The 20689-nt window shown below is 48.1% G+C and overlaps 1 protein-coding gene across 4 annotated transcripts in view; it reads right to left on the bottom strand.

Moving 5' to 3' along the window:
- LOC121545412 (slit homolog 3 protein) overlaps positions 1-20689 on the bottom strand; it is a 194543-nt gene that overhangs the window by 20647 nt on the left and 153207 nt on the right. For all 4 annotated transcript variants that reach the window (XM_045208274.1, XM_045208277.1, XM_045208280.1 and 1 more), the window contains 14 exons: positions 20344-20494; positions 17659-17733; positions 16666-16809; positions 14481-14624; positions 10697-10860; positions 8136-8268; positions 6924-6992; positions 6595-6666; positions 6332-6403; positions 4345-4416; positions 3589-3752; positions 2898-3022; positions 1600-1697; positions 169-308 (listed from right to left, as the gene is read on the bottom strand). In XM_045208274.1, the coding sequence (XP_045064209.1) occupies positions 169-308; positions 1600-1697; positions 2898-3022; positions 3589-3752; positions 4345-4416; positions 6332-6403; positions 6595-6666; positions 6924-6992; positions 8136-8268; positions 10697-10860; positions 14481-14624; positions 16666-16809; positions 17659-17733; positions 20344-20494 (1623 nt within the window). The remainder of the gene's footprint in view (positions 1-168; positions 309-1599; positions 1698-2897; positions 3023-3588; positions 3753-4344; positions 4417-6331; positions 6404-6594; positions 6667-6923; positions 6993-8135; positions 8269-10696; positions 10861-14480; positions 14625-16665; positions 16810-17658; positions 17734-20343; positions 20495-20689) is intronic.

The raw sequence follows: 20689 nt of genomic DNA, 5'->3' as shown, positions 1-20689 counted from the left end.
AATTTCAGTGCAGAGGGGTTTGGACTTTCATCTAAGTTTAAGCTGACCTTTATCTTGATGTGGTTGATTCGTTTTTTAAGTGTATTAGAATACCAATGTATGCGAAGCCAATGTATGCACATGGTGTGGCTCATCTCCACAGAGTAGTGTTCAGTGTGTGTCCAGTACCTGTGTAGTTGGGGAGGCAGACGCAGGTGTAGTTGTTGATACCGTCCACACAGGTGGAATTGTTCTCACAGTCGTTGTCCTCACAGTCATCTGGGTTCACCTCACACTGTAGACCCTCGTAGCCGGGTGGACACGTACAGCTGTCGACGAGAGGGGAGAGAGAGAGACGATAGGGGGGCACAGTTAGATAGTTAGTTAGAGAATTGGGAACAGGGTGCCATTTCAGACACAGCCAGAGTCACAGAACCATACTGGGTACACACTGCTCTCCCTACCCTCTCTACCCTCTACATTGAGTCAGGGAAGCATACTGGGTTTCTTTCCACTTGTCAAATCCACTCTCCAGATGCCCTCTGCTCTTTGGCTCTGGCCCCTCTATTAGTGACTAATGCCCTTTGAAAGCCTAAGACCTGGTATAAAACCTGCGCTTTAATGGGAATAACAACAAAGGTAGAACTCCAGTGACATTTGAAAATGTAATGTAATGTAATCAGGTCTGTCTGTGGATTCAATAATTTCAATTAGACATGGGTTCCTGTTTGATCCTATGTGGAAGGGCATTCATCAAGCTATACCTAAATGTCATGTGTGGAATTGGTAGACCGATTGAGACGGTACCCTTTGACTCAGGCATCACTGGCTCTGTCCCTCACTTGCATTCTTTCTTTCTTTCTTTCTTTCTTTCTTTCTTTCTTTCTTTCTTTCTTTCTTTCTTTCTTTCTTTCTTTCTTTCTTTCTTTCTTTCTTTCTTTCTTTCTTTCTTTCTTTCTTTCTTTCTTTCTTTCTTTCTTTCTTTCTTTCTTTTCTTTCTCTTATTTTCCTCTCTCTCTCTTTTCCTTGGTGACGCCTGCCTGCCCTGGCTGTGCGGGCGTGTGGGCCGATCATGGGTGCGCCGCGTCAGGCGAGTGGGCAGAGGAGGGTGAGATAAGTGTTACTGAGCTGTGGCGTGCGTTACTGGTGAGACGGGTAGCTTTATCAAACGCCTGTCTTCCTTTGAAGGCCAGCGGCTGCTGATTGAAAAAGACGCTGAGGAGAGGAGCGCCTTTGATTTCCTTAAGCAGTTCTACAGAAGGACTGGCTGGATAACTGATGCACATCATTAATGAGGCAGAGAGCCTGTGTAGACCTGGGGTTGGTGTTTAAAGGCCAAACAGTGGAAGATGAAAGCGAGAAAAGAGTGACAGTCATCTGGCTCCATGCCTGATGAGGAACAGCTCTACCATGCCATGGGTCATGGGATCTCACTGAGTCACTCACACACTGAAACACCACTGCTGGCTGTCTGCTCCTCCTCTGGCTGTGCCCACTATATGGGAAATTGGGAGCCATTTTGGACAGCCTCTCTGTGTGGAGTGTAGAGAGGGAAGTGTGTGCCCAGTATGGTTCCATGACTGCATGTGTACAGTATACATTAAAGGGATCGGTGTGTACCTAAACTGTTCCACTTGGTCTGGCATCAGGTGGCAGGTCCCTCCGTTGGCACAGGGGAAACTGATGCAGGCGTTGACGGCTATCTCACAGTTCTGTCCCTGGGAGGGGGGGAGAAGGAGAGAGAGAAAGAGGTGTTAGACCGTGTCTATCACCGTGTGTGTGTGTGTGTGTATTTATTTTTTATTAGAATTTTGTTCACCTTTATTTAACCAGGTAAGCCAGTTGAGAACAAGTTCTCATTTACAACTGCGACCTGGCAGTGTGTGTGTGTGTGTGTGTGTGTGTGCGTGTGCGTGTGTGTGTGTGTGTGTGTGTGTGTGTGTGTGTGTGTGTGAGTAGAACAGTGGTAAATATACAGCATAGTGCCATTCAAGACCGTTATGTCCACAGTCACATACAGTAGCAGCATAGAAAGAGACCCTATGAACCCTGGTCAAAAGTAGGGAATTGGGTGCCATTTGGGACACAGAGACAGTGTACATAACACAAGGTACCAGTATGGTTCAGAAGAAGAACTACTGTCAATTTGAACTCTCGATGCCCTCCTATTTATTTCTATTTTGAACGTCTGTTTTCTTTAAAAAACAGTCATGTCATTAGGAGCTATATCATGTAGCCGTATCCTTTTCACACGCGACCGCCGCACATGTCCCTCGGCAACACTGGCTCCCCGTTTGAATTTTAAACAAAGGCCTTCGCCACCGCCACCGCAACGCCCACTTCCTCTGATCAAAGACGCCACACGGACGCTTGTTTCTTGTTTTCACTCTCTTTCCCCCTCTCTCTCTCTCTCTCGCTCAGCGTTTCTTTCTCCTCACACATTTTAATTAATTTAAGCACAGTGGAGGCCGACAGAGAGCAACACGCACAAACACACACACATTAAGATTTGAATTAAAAAGCAAGGCCACGGGCTTTGTCCCTGTAGAGGGCTAGAGGTTAAGCTTTTATCTGTGTCTGTGGAGCAGGACACTGACAGGAATCCCATAACCAAACAAAAGGCTAATGATCGGACGCATCAGCAGCACAGAACACAGTGGGGACACTAAAACACACACACCCGCACAGATACACACACGCACGTGCAGGCACGCAAACACACTACTGTTGGATCTTCGAATGCTAATATACCCTTGGGTGGATTTGTGTGAGTTTTTCCAGATGACAGCACTTTACCAGTTATTGTAACCCTTTTCAATCTCCACTCAACACTTACACCCAAACTAACTGTTGTATTTCTCCCAGGGTTGTGGTTGGGTGTGTGTGTGTGTGAGTGTGGGGGGTGTAAATCCACTCACTTTGTAGCCAAAGAGACAGGTGCAGTGGTAGGAGCCACTAACATCGCTGGTACATGTGCCATTGTTCAGACAGGGGCCAGCAAGACAGGGGGCACACTTTGACATCAGATTCAGATCCACTGGACCTAAGAGAGAGAGAGGGAGGGATGGAGAGGCAGAGAAAAACAGAGAGGGTGAGATACGGAGAGAGAGAGACAGAGGGAGGGAGGGATGTAGAGAGAGGCAGACACCAACAGAGAGGGAGAGAGAGAGAGAGAGAGAGAGAGAGAGAGAGAGAGAGAGAGAGAGAGAGAGAGAGAGAGAGAGAGAGAGAGAGAGAGAGAGAGAGAGAGAGAGAGAGAGAGGCAAATAAAAACAGAAAGGGGGAGAGGGGGAGAGAGAGAGAGGAGAGATTAAAGAAGAAAGATTGGGAGAGTGAGTCACACAGGGTGATTCCACTCACTCTTTCTCTCAGCACTATTTTAAGACCTTCCTTATCCACATTAATAAACCTTAATCTGCCTTAATCTCAGATAAATCCCAGATCAGTGTTAATTGGCATGCATGGTTACAGAGGGCAGAAATATGTGGCAGCTGGGTTCACTCCCCTTTACAGGAGGAGACGGAGAGAGGGAGAGGAGGGAGGAGGAAAGGAGAGGAGAGGAGAGGAGAGGATGGAGCTGTGACAGCCAGTGTTGATAATGCTTCTCACCTTTGCACTGGAAGCGGTTGAGGGGCGTGGTGAGCAGCAGGCGGTCGGCCATGTCAGGTGGTCCAGTACAGCGGGCGATGCCAGGCTCCTTGAAGCCAGCCTTCACCCACTGGGACAGCCAGCGCAGTTCACAGTTACAATACAGGGGGTTGGCACCCAGAGCCCTAGAGAACAGTGAAATATAAGAGTTATGCACCTAGTGGTCACATATGGAAGAGCAAGGGTATTTGGTGCAGGCACACGTACATACTGTACAGACAGTCTGTAAACACACACTGGTCTGGTATGTACATAACCAGTAGCACAAAGACAATTCCTACGAATTTTCTAAAATCGACAATCTTTAAACTTTTGCCTTGAACTTTCAATGGCTTTAATAAAACAGAGGATCTTTATTCAGGGCCAGTATCCCTTTTTTACATCCCCCCTCCCCTCTCTCTCTCAGGTCTCTTTCAGTGCAGATCACCCGAGCTACAGTACATAGATGAGCCACGTGATTAATGCCTTTTAGTGGTCATAAAATGGCTTCTTGTGGGGCCCACTCTGTTCTCTCAGTGCTCCCAACACAACACTGCTCTTTACTGGACCTCTGTTCTGTCACTTCACGTGAAATGGCTGCTGTATAAATGCATGGCTGTGACTCTACACTCTGCGGCTCAGATTGTGCATGTGTGTGTGTGTGTGGGTGAGTGTGTGTGTATCGTATGTGTGTCTATATGACTATTGTGGAAGACCACACACTACTATCACACTCACAGATGAGAAAGAGATGTCAAATGGTTGAAGGCTCCCTCTGGTATAGTTGAAAGGTCGTTTCCGTGGAGCGTCCTGAAAGAGATTGAAAACAAGAAGAGCGTGAGCGATGGGGTGATGTCTGATGGATATCAAGCCCTCTCATTGTTTCTCCACACCCAGAAGGTCCCCAGGCTCCAGACCTTTAGCATGTTGCTAACCCCTTTAAGGCCCTGCTGTGTGAATGCAGTGGGCAGTGGTGGAGTGTCTGCCTCTGTATGGGTTCACATTCCATTAGAAGTCATTTAGAACACACCATACATACTGCACAGACACGCACGCAAGCACGCACACACACACTGTAGACACACACACACACTGTAGACACACGCACCACACACACACACACACAAACACACTGCGTGGCGTGCCAGCTCTGTGAAGTGATTTCCCTGTCTGTCAGTCCCACTCCGCAAGCCCCAGGGCCCGGCCGCCACCCACAGGCCTGCCACAGTCAGAGGGGATCCAGAGGGCCTAACAGCAATCAAGCCCACCAACCCACCGACCCACCGGACAGACAGCCCTACGCCTTTCAGGCTCTGCCAGACGCATCCTGGGGGGATTCTGGGTAATGAACAAGTGACAATGATGGCTGCCTGGCAACGGGTGACTAGGTAGGCTGGGGTAAAGAGAGAGAGAGAAAGAGAGAGAGAAAGAGAGAGAGAGAGAGAGAGAAAGAGAGCGAGAGAGAGAGCGAGCGAGAGAGAGAGCGAGCGAGCAGGAGAGGGAGAGAGAGAGAGAGAGAGACAGAGAGAGCGAGAGCGAGCGGGAAAGAGAGAGAGATTACTCCTGGAGGCAAATCCCATCTAATAGAGCCAGGGATTGGGAGTGGTTCTGGACTACACTATACAGACTGACTACTGCTGGGAAGAATCCAGATCAGGTTGGCAGGGGACTGGAGCTATTATACAGGAAATATATCAAATCAAATTGTGTTTGTCACATGCGCCGAATACCACAGGGGGACAATGCAAATAGTCCAGGAAGCCATTTGATTAGCTGTTCAGGAGTCTTATGGCTTGGGGGTAGAAGCTGTTAAGAAGCCTTTTGTATCTAGACTTGGCGCTCCGGTACCGCTTGCTGTGCGGTAGCAGAGAGAACAGTCTATGACTAGGGTGGCTGGAGTCTTTGACAATTTTTAGGGCCTTCCTCTGACACCGCCTGGTATAGAGGTCCTGGATGGCAGGAAGCTTGGCCCCAGTGATGTACTGGGCCGTACGCACTACCCTCTGTAGTGCCTTGCGGTCGGAGGCCGAGCAGTTGCCATACCAGGCGGTGATGCAACCAGTCAGGAAGCTCTTGATGGTGCAGCTTTGGAACTGAGGATTGCTCTCTTCTCCCTCTGTCACCGTCTTTCTCTTTCTCTCTCTCTCCCTCTGCCCCCCTTCTTTCTCTCTGTCTATTTTTCTCTCTCTCTCTCTCTATCCCTCCTTCTCTCTTTCTCTTTATTCCTCTATCTATGAACTGGGGACCGGATGGCCCTGTGGTACTCTCCTAGCCTAGGCCCTGATGTGTATCTGTAGACTGTTGTGTTTCAACAGTCACCTCCTGGCCCAAGTTAATAAGCAGTGTTTTCAGCTCTATCTTAACAGCCCAGAGGAAGAAATAGAGAAGAAGAAAGAGCATTTAGCTTCTGTTTTCTATGTTTTATTTATTTGGAGTTGTTTTGGTGCCAGGGGGAGGGGAAGATGGATGACAGGGAGGCAGGGAGGCAGAGGGCCTATTTATCACACTGCACACTGGGCGGAGATGAAGAGGAGGAGGAGGAAGAGAAGCAGAGGAGAGGTGAAGAAGAGGGATAGGAAAGGGAGGGGAGAGGAAAGGAGAAAGGGAAGAGAGGGAGAAGAGAGGAAAGGGAGAGGAGAAAGAGTAGAGGAGAGAGGGAGAGGAGAATGAGAGGCAGAGGAAAGGGGGAAGAGAGTAGAGAGGAGAAGGAAGGAGTAACACTTACAGGAGACGCAGAGATTTAAGCCCATCAAATGCGTGTACTTGGATACAGCGAATCTGGTTGTAACTCAGGATCCTGTGATTCAAATGAGAGGAGACAGTTATAATTCAAACGGATGGGAACATAACACAGTGTGTGTGTGTGTGTGTGTATGTATGTGTGTGTGTTTTATACGACTATAAAAGTTACTAAGGCCGCCGGCCACTGTGTCCAGCCCGGTGTGGCTAGACAGCGGTCATCAGTGGCGTGTTGTCATGGTAACTCACAGAGTGGCGAGCTGAGTCATGTTGCTGAAGGACATGGAGGCCACAGTGCTGATGCTGTTGTTGCTTAAGTCTCTGTGTGATATCAAACACAAAACAGGACACAATGTCACTTCAGGGAAGAACCAGACCTGAGAAACACCTTTAAAGTCCACAGAGACAATACAGGACTGTCTAGCCTTGACACAAACACAAATGGTCAGTTTCAATGTTTCAGTAGAGAATATAGAATATCCTCTGCTGCATTATTAACATTATGCAGTTTCTATGACCAGGGAGGAATATACAATTATTTAAATTGTGATTTGATTTGGAATAGACATGATACATACACAAGAGATAGTTGCTTAAGAGTGGACAGTTCTTTCGGGATGGACATCAGAAGGTTTCCTTCCATGTATCTGAAATTAGGAGAGAGGTGAAGGCATTAGATCCAGGGTTATATCAAACAGAGACACACACTCCACTGCTTCTAAATCACCCAATCACTATAAATCCCTTGGTTATGTCCTGATTCATGAAAGAGCATATTTATGGAACAGGTCATCCACAAATGAATGATGTAGCATCAGGTACACAGCTAATCAATAGATAATCACAGCTATGCCAGGGCTGGAGGAAGGAAGCCTTTCCTGTAATGGGTAGGGAGAGTGTGTGTGTAGGTAAGAGTGTGTGTAGGGGTGAGAGTGTGTGAATGGGTGAGAGTGTGTGTATGGGTGAGAGTGTGTGTATGGGTGAGAGTGTGTGTATGGGAGAGAGTGTGTGTATGGGTGAGAGTGTGTGTATCGTTACTGCTTCGCAACACTGTTTCTCTCTTCTCTCTCTCTCTCTCTCTCTCTCTCTCTCTCTCTCTCTCTCTCTCTCTCTCTCTCTCTCTCTCTCTCTCTCTCTCTCTCTCTCTCTCTCTCTCTCTCTCTCTCTCTCTCTCTCTCTCTCTCTCTCTCTCTCTCTCTCTCTCTCTCTCTCTCTCTCTCTCTCTCTCTCTCTCTCTCTCTCTCTCTCTCTCTCTCCATCCCTCCACTTCTTCCTCTAAGGTGTGATGGTAAAGTGCTCAGGCGGTGTGGTGTTAATGCAGCAGTTTGTCAGTGGCTGTGTGTACCCTCTCCGTCTCCCCGGACCACTGAGCCGTTTGGTGATGACGAATGCCCCCTGTACCCCCGCCGGTACGCCTCACTGACCTTCAACTATGGAGCTACCCGGCCTCACCCGGCCTCCTGGCAGACACAGCATCCTTCTCAACTGACGGGTAAAAAATCTGTTCAATCTATTTCTGACATGAAACCATTGAATTGTCCTTCTGAAACATGTTTGATTTCAGCCCCGAGGATGACTGATACTCTGGATAATAGTGAGGAGGGCAGACCCAGACTAGCTAGCCAGAGGTGGTGTGTGTGTGTCAGAGAGAGAGAAAGGTGTGTGTATGGTGTGTGTGTGTGTGCGTCTGTGTCAGTGTGTGAGAGAAAGAGAAAGGTGTGTGTAGGTGTGCGAGAAAGAGAGAGGTTGGGTGAATGGTGTGTGTGTGTGTGAGTGTGTATGGGACTCACAGCTCAGTGGTGTCCTTGGGGATGCCTTTGGGCAGAGTGCGCAGCCCCCGGTTACTGCAGCGCACCACCGTGTCTGAGCATGTGCACAACTCAGGGCAGCGAGACACCGGAAAACACACATTCTCCTCAATGCCTGCAGAGAGAGAGAGAGAGAGAGAGAGAGAGACAGAGAGAGATAGAGAGATAGAGAGAGAGACAGAGAGACAGAGAGAGAGAGAGAGAGAGAGAGAGAGAGAGAGAGAGAGAGAGAGAGAGAGAGAGAGAGAGAGAGAGAGAGAGAGAGAGAGAGAGAGAGAGAGAGAGAGAGAGAGAGAGAGAATGAGGGAGAATGAGGGAGAGAGAGAGAGAGAGAGAGAGAGAGAGAATGAGGGAGAGAGAGGGAGGGGGAGAGAAAGAGAGAGTAAATAAGACTAAGTCAAATGGGTGATTCCACTTACTCTCAGCACTATTTTAAGAGCCGTCCCATTCACATTAGAGGAGTAGCTAGGGAGGGGAGGGTAAAAATGGTTTGTGATAGACATCTCACAACCTGGCAACAGTGCCAGAATTTACTCTGCCCCTTTGAAAGTGGAACTCTATAAATGAAGCCCAAAGCGGAGGGGGAATCTGATAATTGCACCATCACTTCCCAAATCTCTCCCCCAGCTGCCTTGCCTGGCGGGAGGAATTCTACCATTATTACAGAAAACATTTAATCATAATAAGAGATGCAGAAAAACAGGAGTTAAAGATCAGCCACATAATATTGTTCTTGGCCTGAGTCTCCCTCCCTCCCTCTCTCCCTCCCGCCTCTTTAATCTAAGGCCTGAGAGATGATATCTGCAAAGGCTTGAATTGCACCCCAGATGAAAAAGAAACAGGGAATTAAGACACTAATGGAAGGTAATGAAGTCTGAGGTCTGCTCCAACAATAACACACACAGCACTGCCTGGGTCTGAGACTGGGGCTTGGCGGCTGTTGCCCGCCTGCCTGGAGAGGCCTAGGGTCTGGATGGATGGAGGATGAGAAAGATCGAGCTAGCCAAGTCGAATCCCTGACTCACTTTTACATTTTGTTGATTGGGGGACATCAAATCTCCACAAAATGTGTTCCTACAAATCAAATTAACATATTTTTTCTACTCTCATTAAGCTACAACTTAAGTGCAATTTAAATTACAGATGTCTAAAAATAGAAGGAGTGAGTCAGTATGTGTCATTTTAGCTCCAGCTGTGTGGACGGTGAGGTGAAGGGATACAGAGTGCACTAAATCCTCCTCCTGCTCCCTCTTGTTTAGCATGTAGCATTCAGGGCTAAATGAAACATGACCTTACAATGGTCCATCTATGGCCTGCTATAGCTATCGGAACAAATAAAGCTAGCGAAACCACATGCAAGGAACTTTATAGCTACAGTTTGTTATAGTACAACTCGACTGTCTGGTTAGGGACTTACAGTATATAGACTGTACATTACCATTACAACTTGGCTACATGAGAAAATTTTTGGAGCAAATCCCTACAGTCCTTAAGAGTAGAAGTGATATTTTCCCAAGACACCGGTGCATTTGACAAGAGGCCCACTGTGAGAGAGAGAGAGAGAGAGAGGGGTGTAGCGGTTCCCGGGTTCAGCCAGACAGAAGCCACACCGCATTTCCTTTCTGGAGTTAAACTTTACAGCCACAGTTCAGTTTCGCCTGCCTCCATCTCTCTCACTCCGCAAGGGGAAATGGCCGCGTCCCCATAAAATCCCACACTGACGTGAGATAATGCGGTCGCCCACGGCTACTGTTCCATTTGGCCTCAGTCTCTACTCCCTACCCCTGCTGGCCTGCTCAGACAAATACTGGAGTTAATAACTATGTGGGTGGACAGTGTGTGTGTGTGTGTGCATGCATGTGTGTGTGTCCCACATGCCGCTGTAGACTACAGAAGGTCAGAGACATGGAGGTGAGGGCGTTGTGTAGACTCTGAAGTGACGGTCTTGGGCATATACATTTACATTTTAGTCATTTAGCAGACGCTCTTATCCAGAGCGACTTACAGTTAGTGAGTGCATACATTTTTCATACTGGCCCCCCGTGGGAAACGAACCCACAACCCTGGCTTTGCAAGCTCCATGCTCTACCAACTGAGCTACACAGGGCCAGCTAGTATAGCTAGTAACAGATGTAAGCAGCAGATTTCGTGGTGAGTTTTACGCAGCCAGTGTGATTTCATGGGAAGTAGATATGAATGGCTTGTAGATGGATGTAGATGGGGAAGTGTGACAATAGCTGAGACAGATCTAGAGCAACTTCTGCTAGAAGTCAGGGCCAGGGGCCCCTGGACACAAAGCCTGGTGTCATAAGGCCCTTCACAAAGTGCCTGGGGCCAGGAAACAGAGGTATTGTTCAATACTAGCGATGGAAGGTTAGATGGATGGGGGTGTGGGAGAAACAGGGCCAGGTGTGTGAGGGACATAAAAGGTGTGTGTGTGTGTGTGAGGGTTTGTGCGTGTATGTGTGAGTGTGTGTGTGTGTGAGGGTGTGTGTGTGTGCGTCTGGGGTGCATGCATGCGCGCATTTATGTGTGTGTCATACCGTCACAGGTAAAGTCAGGGTTAGCCACATCCTGGATGGGGATCTCCTTGAGGAAGGCAGGTTTCTGGCAGCGAGGGTTCCCACTCACAACCCTGGTCTTCTTCAGCCACAGACCCAGCCAGGCCAGGTGGCAGTCACACACATAGGGGTTGGACAGCAGGTTACTGAGGGGGGGGGGTAGAGAGAGAGAGCGAGATAAAGAGAGAAGAAGAGTGAGAGCGAGAGAGAGGTGAAAATGTGTCAGTACATGATAGAGTCAGACTCACTTGGGTTCAGGTTTGTATCCCTGACAAACACAACTGACACAACAGCATGCAGCCTTTGACAAACCTTTGACAGCCAACTTACAAGACCAGTGTAGAATAGACTAGATGAGCAGATCACTGAAGAGGACAATAAACACTGAGTCATCTATTGCCCTGTATTTGACCTGGGAAATGGTGGGGAGAAATGATACCTAGCATTGAGCTACTGTTAGTGGTATTTAACTTTTCGCCCTCGAGTGAGTCTCACTTAAGCACCAGTAGACACAGTGGCAGATATTAAGTGCAGAGTCGAATGTGCCTCCGGGGATGAACACTCAAGTCCAGATGGGAAGCAGTTCAGTGTGTGTCTGTGTGTGTGTGTAGTTAGGGCTGTAATGTGGGGCCGGTAGTGACTGGAGCGCTAACACAGGGATAAACTGGGAAGGCCTTTCTTGTTTGAGAACAGAGGAACTGAGGTGACTCCTGTGCTATCACAGCCCACAGAGTGGATTCATTATAGGATGTTGACTTTACAATGCACCGCCATCCACCTGCCTAACCCGGCCTCACTGCAGGGATTTGGGGTCGTTCCACAAAATGGGTACCTATTGCGTCCCTTTTATATTTTAAGTGGAAATTATCCACCAATATTGCATTTTAAAATCCTGTTACATGTATATTGAATGAAGTTCACTAATATAGACCACATGGAGATTTCAATAAATCCGATTTTTTATATGAATAAAGGCTTGCTAAAGTGCCAAAATTCAGCATTTTGAAATGTCCCTCCGTCAAGCCTGTGTCACTTCTAGGAAGATTTCAAACCACTTAATCCCACATTTTCTCCAAGTTTCACCATCATTGTAAAGGCCTAATTATTTTGCTGCTTTAACATTATTTATATTAATGTGATTAGTGATGCATTTACGTCTGTCCCTCATTTTAAGACCAACCCTGTTACGCAAATCATTTACCCTTAAAATGTTTTTACCATTCCACCAAGTTTAATGATTCACAGCAGGTGACATCGTTTGGGTCCTCTGAACAGCATGGTGGAATAGGAAGTTAGTCATCTCTTTCATTTGGTCTATTTATAATTATTTTATCATCGTTGACTGAGGTGGTCGAGCTCAACGCGTCAACCCTGTTCGCTCAATTAATGTTTGGAAAAATGTAATTTTATTTAACTTTCATTATGTGAGGGAAATGATGTATAATTCCCAATTTCATGAACACCATGTGGTCCCATGCTCTTCACCACATAAGGAGTAATGGCCGATCTTCACTTAAAACCTAAACTTTATCAGTTTGATATTATATGTGAGTGTATTTGTACAAGGGATACTTGATCAATGAGAACATTTTGGATTTATCTCAAACATGCTTTTAAATAATAGTTAGGCAGATACATAAGTGTCAGTAACAGGGTTGACTGACAGTGTGGTACAAGTGCAGATAAAATGCTCTTAGTTCATAGGATCGTAATGCCTGAGATGGGAAAATGTGTTTTTCCGTAGGCTAAAGAAATCTTTCACGTTAAGTCTTTCCCCTCTACACAGAGTTTGATTTTAATTATTACTTGTGTATCCCCTGGTAAACAAAGTATTGTCATATGTATTTACTATGAGAAGAGAAAATAGAGAGGAAATACATTTTCCATTGCTTTGTATCTTCCAGGCAGGCAGATGCTGTTATAAAGCACAATATCAAACGTCCCAGAAAAGTACCGAATAGTTTAAGCTAATATTAATAATGAGACACAAAATGCCACAAAAAAAAAGAACAAAAAAAAAGAAGCTATTTGTGTTGCGATAATCATGGCAGTTCCCCCCCACAGAGTAACCTCTGTCCTGACTGTTGCCTTTACCCAACTGGTCCCACCCACCGGGTGGAAACACTTGCTGCCTCCCGGCTCTAATTTAGGCCTGAGAGAGGAGAAAAGAAGAGAGAGAGAGAGAGAGATCAGGAGGCCGCTCTGGCTCAGCCTGATTGACTGTTTCTCTGCTGCACTTGTACACTGGGATAACAGCTGGGCAAACACAGTGCTGTGCTGTTGCCTGGCCTGGCCTGCTCTATGCAGTGCTGGTTCACAACCCAGCCGGTATTTTTAGGCGGGCCGCACTGAAACGGATCCGGCTGTGTCAGCCGCAGGGTAATTAGAGAGTTGGCAGACCACAGCACTGCTTTTACTCTCTCTCTCCCCCTCCCTCCCTCCCTCCCTCCCTCCCTCCCTCTCTGTGAGAGTCAGGAGGGAGAGAGAAAGGGAGAGAGAAAGGGAGAGAGAGAGAGAGAGAGAGAGAGAGAGAGAGAGAGAGAGAGAGAGAGAGAGAGAGAGAGAGAGAGAGAGAGAGAGAGAGAGAGAGAGAGAGCGAGAGAGAGAGAGAGAGAGAGAGAGAGAGAGAGAGAGAGAGAGAGAGAGAGAGAGAGAGAGAGAGAGAGAGAGAGAGAGAGAGAGAGAGAGAGAGAGAGAGAGAGAGAGAGAGAGAGAGAGAGAGAGAGAGAGAGAGAGAGAGAGAGAGAGAGAGAGAGAGAGAGAGAGAGATACAGAGAGAGAGAGAGGAGAGAGAGAGAGAGAGAGAGAGAGAGAGAGAGAGAGAGAGAGAGAGAGAGAGAGAGAGAGAGAGAGAGAGAGAGAGAGCGGGAGGGACAGATAGAGCAGGAGGAAGGAGCGAGAGAAGACTGACACTCTAAACATGAACATGACTCCATGTACGGGTTCCATGTGAGGTGCTAGTGGTGCACTTCCGGAAATGTCAGCCTCTAATCTTTTATTCATCTGATAAATGTTCAGTTATTAATACATCCTCTTCTGGGTGGCGATGGGTATGAGGCATAACACTGACTCACACAATGTATTTTCAATAACAGCTTTATGTCTTTTCTCATTTCAATACTGATCACGTCTGACATAACATAGCTTCATTGCTATCGACAAAAATATTGCATCATTTCAAATCATGTTCCACTGCAACGTGAGTCAATACAGCCAAAAAGGACAATTCTCATGCTGTTGGTAGTTTTGGAAAGATACAACTATATCTTGTCGATGCTCCAGAGGGCGTGGGCGCATATAGCAAACTATGTGTAGCTTGATAACAAGTGTCGAGAGACTGAAAGAAAACAGTCTTGTAATTACCAAAACCATCTGCAAGCAATATTCTGAATCCATAGAGAGCTGTGATTGCAGATGAAACACTGGATGTTGTCTGTCTTTCCAGACAGGGCTGTGTCAGTCTTAGAGAGGAGAGTGTGATCATTCAGACAGTCAGGTGGTAGGAAGAGGGGAGAAAGAGGAGGAGGGTGGCAGGTAGCCTAGTGGTTAAGAGCATTGGGCCAGTAACCGAAAGGTCACTGGTTCGAATCCCTGAGCCAACTAGGTGAAATATCTGTCGATGTGCCCTTGAGCAAGGCACTTAACCCTAATTGCTCCTATAAGTTGCTTTGGAGAAGAGTGTCTGCTAACTGACTAAAATGTAAAACAAATGTAAAATGTGGGGAGAGGGTGGTGAAGGAGACAGATGGAGAGAGGGAAAACGTACATGGTTGAGAGGGAGTGTAGCGTAGTGAAGGCTCCCTGGGCGATGGTGGAGATCCGGTTGTCGTAGAGGGACAGCAGACGTACAGAGCTCAGGCCTGTGAAAGTGGTGTTGTCCACACAGCCTATCTGGTTACTCCTCAGCATCCTGTTGTGGAGACACATACACACAGAGCATGGTGAGATGGGAAACATAGGAACACTGTGGCACTGACCATCATCAGAAACAGGAGTTTTTCCTGACCACATGACCTGGCTAGTAAAACTCCAGGCCCAAGTTCTACTGTATCTCTTATAGCCTGTCTATTGTATTCTGAATGAGAGCTGTTCCTAAACAGTACTGGATTGAGTTGTTATGATGTTAGGCTGTGAGACTGTTAGACTGCAGTGTAGACAGGTGTTGAACATGTCTCCTGCTCTGGGGCTGTGTGGTTGGGGCCAACGAAGGCCCCTGTTCTCAACACATCCAGAGAAGCCCTGATCTGGGTCTGGTATAATCCAATGTTAGTGTGACAAGAAGTGTTTTGGCCCAGAAGGGGAGTTTGATTTGGTCCGGGCAAGTGTACAGCAGCTTCAGGACCCATGGAATGGGAAGAGAGGGTGGGGGGGGGGGTGCAAAAGTGCCCTGCCAGCACTCATTAGTGGTTTGGGGGGTGAGAGCCAGAGGAGAGGTACGGCACAGAAGGCAGGGTCTGGGGACCGTCCTGGGTCAGCTGCCCACATCTGCTGCCTGGCATAGGGCCTGTGTGGGGCAGATGCTGCCAGGCTGCCAGGGTTAGGTTAGGCAGCATGGCACGGCACCATTCCCAGACAGCGAGGAGGAGGGGGAGAGAGAGATGTGGTGATGAGGAAGTTGGGAAAGAAGGGGAGGGGGTGAGAAAGGAAGAGGAAAAAGCACGGGGGAGGGAGGGAGTGGTGCACCACGGCCAAAAACAATCAGGGCTTTTAAACTAAAGCCACTGAAAAAAAAAAGAAAACGGGGGAAATGCAAACCAGAGCCCGTCTGTGATGAAAATGTGAAAGCAGCAAATTCAGCATTAGGCTCTGACAGGCATGGATCTGAAACAGGCAAACTCAATTTGGGACCATGCTCCTGGGATTTAAAAGCCACTAAATTCAATACTGCAGGACCATGATCCATTCATTTGCTCCCATGCTCGGCTCTCTCGACCCCCCTCCCCCTCCCCCCCACCCCCCAGTTTGCTTCATTAGGGCCAAAGCAGCTCCCCTCAGAAAGCCTTTCTGGCCATCAGTTAGGCTACAGAGCTTGAATTGTTTGCTCTGTTTTGTGTCTAAATAAGGCGGCTATGACTGTGCATCTAATCTGGAGGGAGAGAGAGAGAGAGAGAGAGAGAGAGAGAGAGAGAGAGAGAGAGAGAGAGAGAGAGAGAGAGAGAGAGAGAGAGAGAGAGAGAGAGAGAGAGAGAGAGAGAGAGAGAGAGAGAGAGAGAGAGAGAGAGAGAGAGAGAGAGAGAGAGAGAGAGAATGAGGGAGAGAGAGGGAGAAAGAGGGAGGGGGAGAGAAAGGATTCATCATGTGTGGTTGATGTGATGTCAGTGGGCCTGTTGTTTTTGGGGGAATTGCGTCAGTTATCATCTAAATATTATTTCCCAGAATGGACTCACTCATTGGTATCTAGGCATCTGTTTAGAGAACGGGTACATGTTACATAGCAACTACTGTCTGTTTGGGAGTGTGTGTGTGTCTGTGAATGTTTGTGGAGGAATAGTGAATGTATTGTGTGTTGGCACGGTATTGGAATAAAAATAAAATAAAATACAATTGTATTTGTCACATGCTTCGTAAACAACAATGTAGACTAACAGTGAAATGCTTACTTACGGGTCCCTTTCCAACAATGCAGAGTTAAAGATAAAGAAAAATATATATATATTTTTAAGGATAGATTCATAAGGTGTATGCACGCACTACTGTCTCTTTGGATAAAAGCTAAATGGCTTACTGTATATTATACTATTATTATTAGTATAAATGTATATTGTGTATGAATAAACCCTAACCTTAAACACACTGCTGGACTTATGCCTAACCCTAACCTTAAATTAATCACATTTTTGTTTTAATACAGCCAATTTTGACTTTGCAGCTTGGCCATCTAGTGGGAACCCTGAAGAAGGGCATCAGCTCTAAGCGTTTATATCCTAAGATGGCCGCTCGGCTCCACTCACAGTGTCTTGAGTCCAGTGAGACCTCTAAACATGCGTCCCTGCAGTGCCTGCAGCTTGTTGCCAGTCAGCAGAACCTCCAGGACCCCCCCAGCTCCGTCAAAGGCCCCCTCACGGATATCCCGCAGCTTGTTGTTGCTAAGGTTACTGTGAAAGAGGGGGTAGAGAGAGAGAGGACCATGGTAAATATCATACTGTCTTATTAAAGATCTTGTTACCTAGACATCATTATAACCACCCACACAGACACTTCTCATCATCCTCCCACGACCGTAATGGGGAAAATCAATCATCAGGCCTAATTGGGTTAACGTTAGTCTCTCCTTCTGCATCCTAGTCTTTCCCCAGTGGGCAAAAACTGGTTAAAATGAAGTCATTTCAACCAGTTTTACCCACTGTGTCAGTCTTAGCTCAAACATCCCTAAGTATGATGGGTTTCAAACAACAGGTGATATCTATAGCATTCAAGTGTGATGGGTTGCAAATAAATTCTATAGCAGTTTTCCATGGTGCACATCTTTGATTCTTATCTGTACATTGGAGTAGGAGCGGGGAAGTTTAGATGTTGCCCAATTTATAACTTCTCTGACAATGCTATTTGGTATGCAATTTCATGCTACTAAATCACTGATCCTCCTCATGTTGTTTACAGCTATAGCAGCCATGGCTTTTTTCCATCTTCCTGGAGTGAGCTGTATATATTGCCTGCCTGTAAATCACGTTGTCCTCTCTCCTATTTAGATGGAATATTCCCCCGCCTCCCCCTCTTCTCCCCCATCTCTCCTCTCCTCCCCAGTCTCTCCTCTCCTCCCCAGTCTCTCCTCTCCTTTCACTCCCTTTCCTCCCCTCCCCTCCCTAGATTGACACTGCTCATTGCATATGAAGTTGTTGTTGACATAAACTTCCCAGACAAGACAAGCCCTGACTGCAACACAACAATTCAGCCTGTATGTATGCATGTTTTAAAAGGCAATGGAGAAATGAAGACAGCCATACATCTTCTTCAGGTTGGGGAGCTTCTTAAAGGTCCCCGCGGCCTCCAGGATGGAGATTTCATTGTCGTTCAGGCGCCTGTTGTGGAGAAAGAGACAGAGAGAGAGGGAAAGAAAGAGAGAATGTAAAAATGAAGGTTAATGGCCCCACGGTGACTGTGAGTCAGAGAGCAGTCGCAAAAGCCAAACAAAAGACGTAAAAAAAAGAATCTAACATGTTCACTTAATTCTACACTTAGACAAAGGACGGAAAGACAACGTTTTTCAATAGAGTCATCAATATTCAAATTGCTCACAGCCAAGCAGACAACTTTGTGTGATGTCCGAGTCTGTCTTGTTTAGCTTGATGATTTGTATGAGAATGAGATAAAGGTTTGGTGTGCTTGGTGCTGTGTGTGCTTGTGTGTGTGTGTATACTGTATGTGTGTTTGTGTGATCCCGCTGGCTGCTGGTGCATGGCATGGATCTATCTATCTGTAATCTGTAACGCTTCTAATGACACACCGCTCTTTAAGAATGAAGAGACGGATGGAGGGAGAGAGGAGAAATGGTGAGGAGAGGAAGGGAGCGTGGTAGGGAATGATGAGTGCGTGGTTGCGGCGGGCAACGGCCTTCTCGGCTTCAGCCTTTGATAATTTCCCCCGACAGGCCACACTTTGGGAAAGTTAACCAGACGTAAAAGTGCGCGTTCATACGTTTCCCTGGGAAGGGAAAGCTCACTCTAAATAAGTGACAGAGTGTGGAGGGGAAGACTGCAGCAGCAGGCCCCAGATCAAATCCACGACAAACGATCCACACCAGGGGAGCCATGATGGTGAGCGATGTGAAAGGAATTGGAATGGGTGATAGGGGCCGGAGGAGAGAAAAATAGAGTGAGAGAAAGAGCAAGAGAGAGCAAGAGAGAGCGAGAGAGAGAGAGAGAGAGAGAGAGAGAGAGAGAGAGAGAGAGAGAGAGAGAGAGAGAGAGAGAGAGAGAGAGAGAGAGAAGTCCTGATGTGGTGTGTGTCCTCTAGCCAGTGGAGAAGGACAACATTTAGCTTCTCTGACATGCTCTGCCCTGGGACTTGGCCAGAGTGGAGCTGGGCCTAATAGCCTGGGAGCGGCTGATGCTAATAGTTAGCCATCGCTCACTGGGAGATGGGGCAACTATGAGGGTGAGCAGCTAGCACTGATGGGGCTGGGGATAGAGAGAGGGGGATAGCGAGAGGGCTGGGGGATAGAGAGAGGGCTGGGGTATAGAGAGAGGGCTGGGGTATAGAGAGAGGGCTGGGGTATAGAGAGAGGGCTGGGGTATAGAGAGAGGGCTGGGGTATAGAGAGAGGGCTCGGGTATAGAGAGAGGGCTGGGGTATAGAGAGAGGGCTGGAGGATAGACAGAGGGCTGGGGTATAGAGAGAGGGCTGGAGGATAGACAGAGGGCTGGGATATAGAGAGAGGGCTGGAGGATAGACAGAGGGCTGGGGTATAGAGAGAGGGCTGGAGGATAGACAGAGGGCTGGGATATAGAGAGAGGGCTGGAGGATAGACAGAGGGCTGGAGGATAGAGAGAGGGCTGGGGGATAGACAGAGGGCTGGGGGATAGAGAGAGGGCGGGGGGATAGAGAGAGGGCTGGAGGATGGACAGAGGGCTGGGGGATAGAGAGAGAGGGCTGGGGGATAGAGAGAGGGCTGGAGGATAGACAGAGGGCTGGGGGATAGAGAGAGGGCTGAGGATAGACAGAGGGCTGGGGGATAGAGAGAGGGCTGGGGGATAGAGAGAGGGCTGGGGGATAGAGAGAGGGCTGGAGGATATACAGAGGGCTGGGGTATAGAGAGAGGGCTGGAGGATAGACAGAGGGCTGGGGGATAGAGAGAGGGCTGGAGGATAGACAGAGGGCTGGGGTATAGAGAGAGGGCTGGAGGATAGAGAGAGGGCTGGGGTATAGAGAGAGGGCTGGGGGATAGAGAGAGGGCTGGGGTATAGAGAGAGGGCTGGGGGATAGAGAGAGGGCTGGGGGATAGAGAGAGGGCTGGGGGTATAGAGAGAGGGCTGGGGGATAGACAGAGGGCTGGGGTATAGAGAGAGGGCTGGGGGATAGAGAGAGGGCTGGGGGATAGAGAGAGGGCTGGGGGATAGAGAGAGGGCTGGGGGATAGAGAGAGGGCTGGGGGATAGAGAGAGGGCTGGAGGATAGACAGAGGGCTGGGGTATAGAGAGAGGGCTGGGGGATAGAGAGAGGGCTGGGGTATAGAGAGAGGGCTGGGGGGATAGAGAGAGGGCTGGGGTATAGAGAGAGGGCTGGGGGATAGAGAGAGGGCTGGAGGATAGACAGAGGGCTGGGGTATAGAGAGAGAGCTGGAGGCTAAACAGAGGGCTGGAGGATAGACAGAGGGATGCGGTATAGAGAGGGGGCTGGGGGATAGACAGAGGGGGATAGAGAGAGGGGGATAGACAGAGGGGGATAGAGAGAGGGGGACAGAGAGAGGGGGAGAGAGAGAGGGGGACAGAGAGAGGGGGAGAGAGAGAGGGGAGAGAGGGGTAGCTAAGGCATGTGAAGAATGTCTACATTAACACCACTATGTCAGGACAGAAAGAATGACCATGGAGCCGGAGAGAGGGGAATAGTACTAGATGTGATGTGAATGTTGGCTGTGTGTGTGTGCGTCAGTGTGTGTGTGCGTCAGGGTGTGTGGTTGGCTGTGTGCTCTTACAGGTCTGTGGTGTGCTCGGGGAGGTGTGGAGGCAGTTTGGTCAGTTTGAGGTTGGAGCAGTCCACCACGGTGCCCTCACAGCGACACTTCTCTGGACACACCAGGTCCTGGAAACACTCCCCACTCAGTCTGCTACGGTAGTCCTCTGTACCTGGACGAGGGACAGAAGGGGGGAGGATTTACAGACCATCAGGGAACTAAGACATTGATGCTAATTTAGATAGCCTGGTCCCAGATCTGTTTGTGCTGTCTTGCCAACTCCTATGTCACTACAGGTGATAATGACCATAGGAGTTTGCAAGACAGCACACACAGATATGGGACTAGGCAATGACTTGCTTAGTGC

The sequence above is a fragment of the Coregonus clupeaformis genome, chromosome 3 (assembly GCF_020615455.1).
Source record: "Coregonus clupeaformis isolate EN_2021a chromosome 3, ASM2061545v1, whole genome shotgun sequence".
NCBI lineage: Eukaryota > Metazoa > Chordata > Actinopteri > Salmoniformes > Salmonidae > Coregonus > Coregonus clupeaformis.
This window is presented reverse-complemented; position numbering and strand designations above follow the sequence as displayed.